Genomic DNA, 3,395 nt, shown 5'->3' with positions numbered 1-3,395 from the left:
CTCCACGCCGAACTCACACTTACGTCTTTCGGCGTTTCGCAAGCTTGATTTTCCCGCCAGACTAGTTTAGATGATGTCATCTCTGCATGCATTGTGAAAAATCTTTTTTTTCTTTTCAGATTTTCTCTTTTCACTCGGGCATGACGTCGCGGGATTCCGTCATCACACCAAACTCTGCAGGATGATTTGTACTAAATTTATTTTTATCTGTGGTGTTTATTGTTACTCTTTTGCTGGCAACAATTCCTTGCAGTCCATTGGCGTAGTCATTGTGCACATGTGGATGATCTTGTAGGATGTTATTGTCGTCTTGAATCGCAGTGAGGCTGTACGTCCCCGATTTCTTACATATGCTAAGATTGTCAAGGTCTCTTCATTCGTCAGCCAGAAAATTGTTTGAACGAAGACCATCTAGGATGGCTGCCCCTGAGCACCTCATTCCGCTGTTTGAAAGTGTTGGCATTGGAAACGCTTCTGGTTTGGCTAAAAATGCTGCTCTTGCCCAGCGTCTTGAGGCATTAATTATATCTGTAAGCATCGGTGTCATTGTTGTTTCTTGGAGTTGACCCATTTTCCTTGACTTTTATATTCTCTTATTGTGTGTTTTTTTCTACAACTTGCTGTATTGATGTCAATGAAATGTATCACTGGGTATGAAGGCAAAACGCTCCAATGAAAACCTCAGTAAACCTGCAGCTAATCTTCTGCTCAAGGTTGCAACAGATTTGAAAAAAGAAGCAAGTGATGATATTGTTGCCAAGTACGTGGCCACTGAGCAGATCTCTTCATCGCTTCAACTAACAGGTATTTTACTATTTTAGCAGTACCTGTACATGCGTGCACAATTCAGTTTACTACACTGTACATGTATATTTACTGGTATTTCGGCCATCCCTACCCAGGTCTGCAGTGTGTTTTCTTATAGTGTGAAGCACAATTCACATTACAGTATCACATTCCGCGGTACAACGTGCTGCATTTGACACTTGCAACAAGAAAGTGCCTGTCGTATTCAGTCAGGTTCAGTCATCAGGTTGCCTGATGATTGTGTAAGCGTGAAACTCAGAGTAGCAACAAGCTAGCCTTGCTTGCCCTTGTTGTTCTGTGTGCACTTGCGGCATACATCAATGGATCCACGGAATACAGTTGTTCTGCTGAGTACAGATACAGTGTGCATGCATGTGCTACTGTACTCGCGCGATTAGAGCCCTCTCTTGAATAGTGCCCCAGTCTCTTAGCCCGCGGTCACATCGAGCAAAATTCCGCGCGGAATTTGTCTGCGGTTTCCATGGAAAGCGCGGAACGGCGGACACTTTCCACCAGGATGCCAGGACGCCAGGGCATAGATTAACGGCCGGACATCGGACATTTTCCGGCCATTCTCGGCCACTGACCGGACGTTTTCAATTTCACCGGACATAGTGTCCGGTCAAAAAAGGAAAAAAAGAGCAGCGACCTTTCGACCTTTTTATGCAGAGTTGGGCTTTCTTCGGAGCTTCGTGCCAAATGCGACTTGCATATCGTACAACTAACACGTCTACACCGTAGCCTCGACCCCTCAGGCGCTAGGCGTAGACTTCACCATAGTCCGCCTGTAGCAACGCGGTTGCTACAGTCAATTCACACTTTCGACCTTTGGTACATGGTGTCGACTTCGCACCTGAATCGATGGGTTGAACTGCAGTGCAGTTATTATTATTATTATTTATTAAATTTTTAATAGGGCATTCCCACAGGCCTAAGGCCTTCTTACGGGTACCCTATATGTTTTTGTATAGATGTTCGCTCTTGAGAGGAAGATGTCATCTTTTATTTTTCACTCTTTCACTGACCAGGAATGCCGATAGTCTTTTAGAATGTCTTCTGGAAAGCGAAAGGGAGATTCAGAGGACTTGCCGCCGGGCAAAAAAGTCCGTGGTGTGAAGGCCGCTACTTGCGATAAGTGGATCTCGGACAATGATGCAGAGCTGACTACTTCCGCCTGGCTGATTTATGACCGGCAGAAGAACGATCGGCTGTTAGCAGAATGTTTGAAGTGTTCCGTGTGCATCGAGTTTGTAGACAGAGTCCGCAGTTGTAAAAACTTCAGCGAGGCTTTCATAACCGGATCCAAGAACCTGAGAACATCAGCGTTCAAGGATCATGCTGGAACGGAGATGCATAAACGAGGAATGAATCTTTTCCGCAGGCAAGAGTGTCCCGCTCGAAATGCCCTCGAATTCGCTCCAATTGCGAAGGCACTGTGCGAGATGGACGATGGTGCTGCCGCTATTGCACTACGCAAATTCGAACTGACTTACCTTCTCTGCAAGGAGCATATCGCGTTCGCAAAATTCTTGACTGCAACGCTTTTTTGTACATACATTTGTCGTCAGTAAAATAGTTCAGTTTCTAATACAAATAAATTGGCGAATTGTACATAGTAATGTGTGAGATACGTCCACATAATGAGTCATTGTGAATATACTTCAGTACTACTAAAAAAGAAGAAACACCCTGAAAATGTGTTGTGGAAAATATCCGGGCATGTCCGGACAGATTTCAAAACGGAAGGACATTTGTCCGAGCTAAATGAAATCCTTAAGCTATGCCCTGGACGCGGATTTCTTCTTGAGTTTTTGCATTGTTTGAGGGTGGGAATATCAGTAGGAATTTCGTTGTTGTCTACTGATATTTGGTTTCGACCAAGGGAAGCAGGCGAGCAGAGAAGGATAGACTACTGTATAGCAGGAAATTTTCGGACAAAGCCAAATTTCGACCTTTCGGACGGATTTTATTTTCGTACAGTGGTGCATGCTAAATGCACGTGTTTGCATGCGGTACGCATGTATAGTGTGCATAACTTCACAGGAACAATTTTTAGTACGGAATTAATTTTAGTACGAAAGAGGCCGTGTACGAAATCGTACGAAAATAAATTCCGTCCGAAAATGTCCTGCTATACAGTATTTGTTTGCTTGATTATTTCCTTCAGCCTTTCGTTCGATCCTGAGCATGGACTCAGTGACCAAAGCGAAGGCAATTGCCAAGCGTTGTTTGCGTATCAAATTCATCGCAGCAAACAAGTCAAACGCACAGAAAAAACCTCGCGGAGAGTTGTCCAAACTTGCAAAAGACGAGAGGCTGTGCCTGGCAAACGAAGGAAATCTCTAGTAGTAACTAGTTAATCTTTCCCGCGCAAAACCATTCCACCAGTCATCGCATGTTGGTGTGACTGTGCAGGGAGTGTGCAGACCGCCACTTCAGTCAACAATTCAGCCAGTTTTGGTGTGACCGCGGTCTAAGAGTCAATGAAAAATAAAGCCCTCTCTTGAATTGTGCCCCCCTGGGCTTGTAACCAAGCGCATGTGCAAGTTTGGTGTTCTTTTAGTAATGCTCTTGTCCATGTCATTGAA

At 44.6% G+C, this 3,395-nt stretch overlaps 1 protein-coding gene across 1 annotated transcript in view; it reads left to right on the top strand.

Moving 5' to 3' along the window:
- The first annotated feature begins 223 nt into the window (after window positions 1–223).
- Window positions 224–3,395, top strand: part of LOC135806680 (probable glutamine--tRNA ligase) — a 40,601-nt gene continuing 37,429 nt past the window's right edge. The window contains exons 1-2 of the mRNA XM_065320909.1: window positions 224–530; window positions 660–804. Coding sequence (XP_065176981.1) covers window positions 351–530; window positions 660–804 — 325 coding nt within the window. The 5' untranslated portion in view covers window positions 224–350. The remainder of the gene's footprint in view (window positions 531–659; window positions 805–3,395) is intronic.

The sequence above is a fragment of the Sycon ciliatum genome, chromosome 1, assembly GCF_964019385.1.
Source record: "Sycon ciliatum chromosome 1, ocSycCili1.1, whole genome shotgun sequence".
Lineage (NCBI taxonomy): Eukaryota > Metazoa > Porifera > Calcarea > Leucosolenida > Sycettidae > Sycon > Sycon ciliatum.
This window is presented reverse-complemented; position numbering and strand designations above follow the sequence as displayed.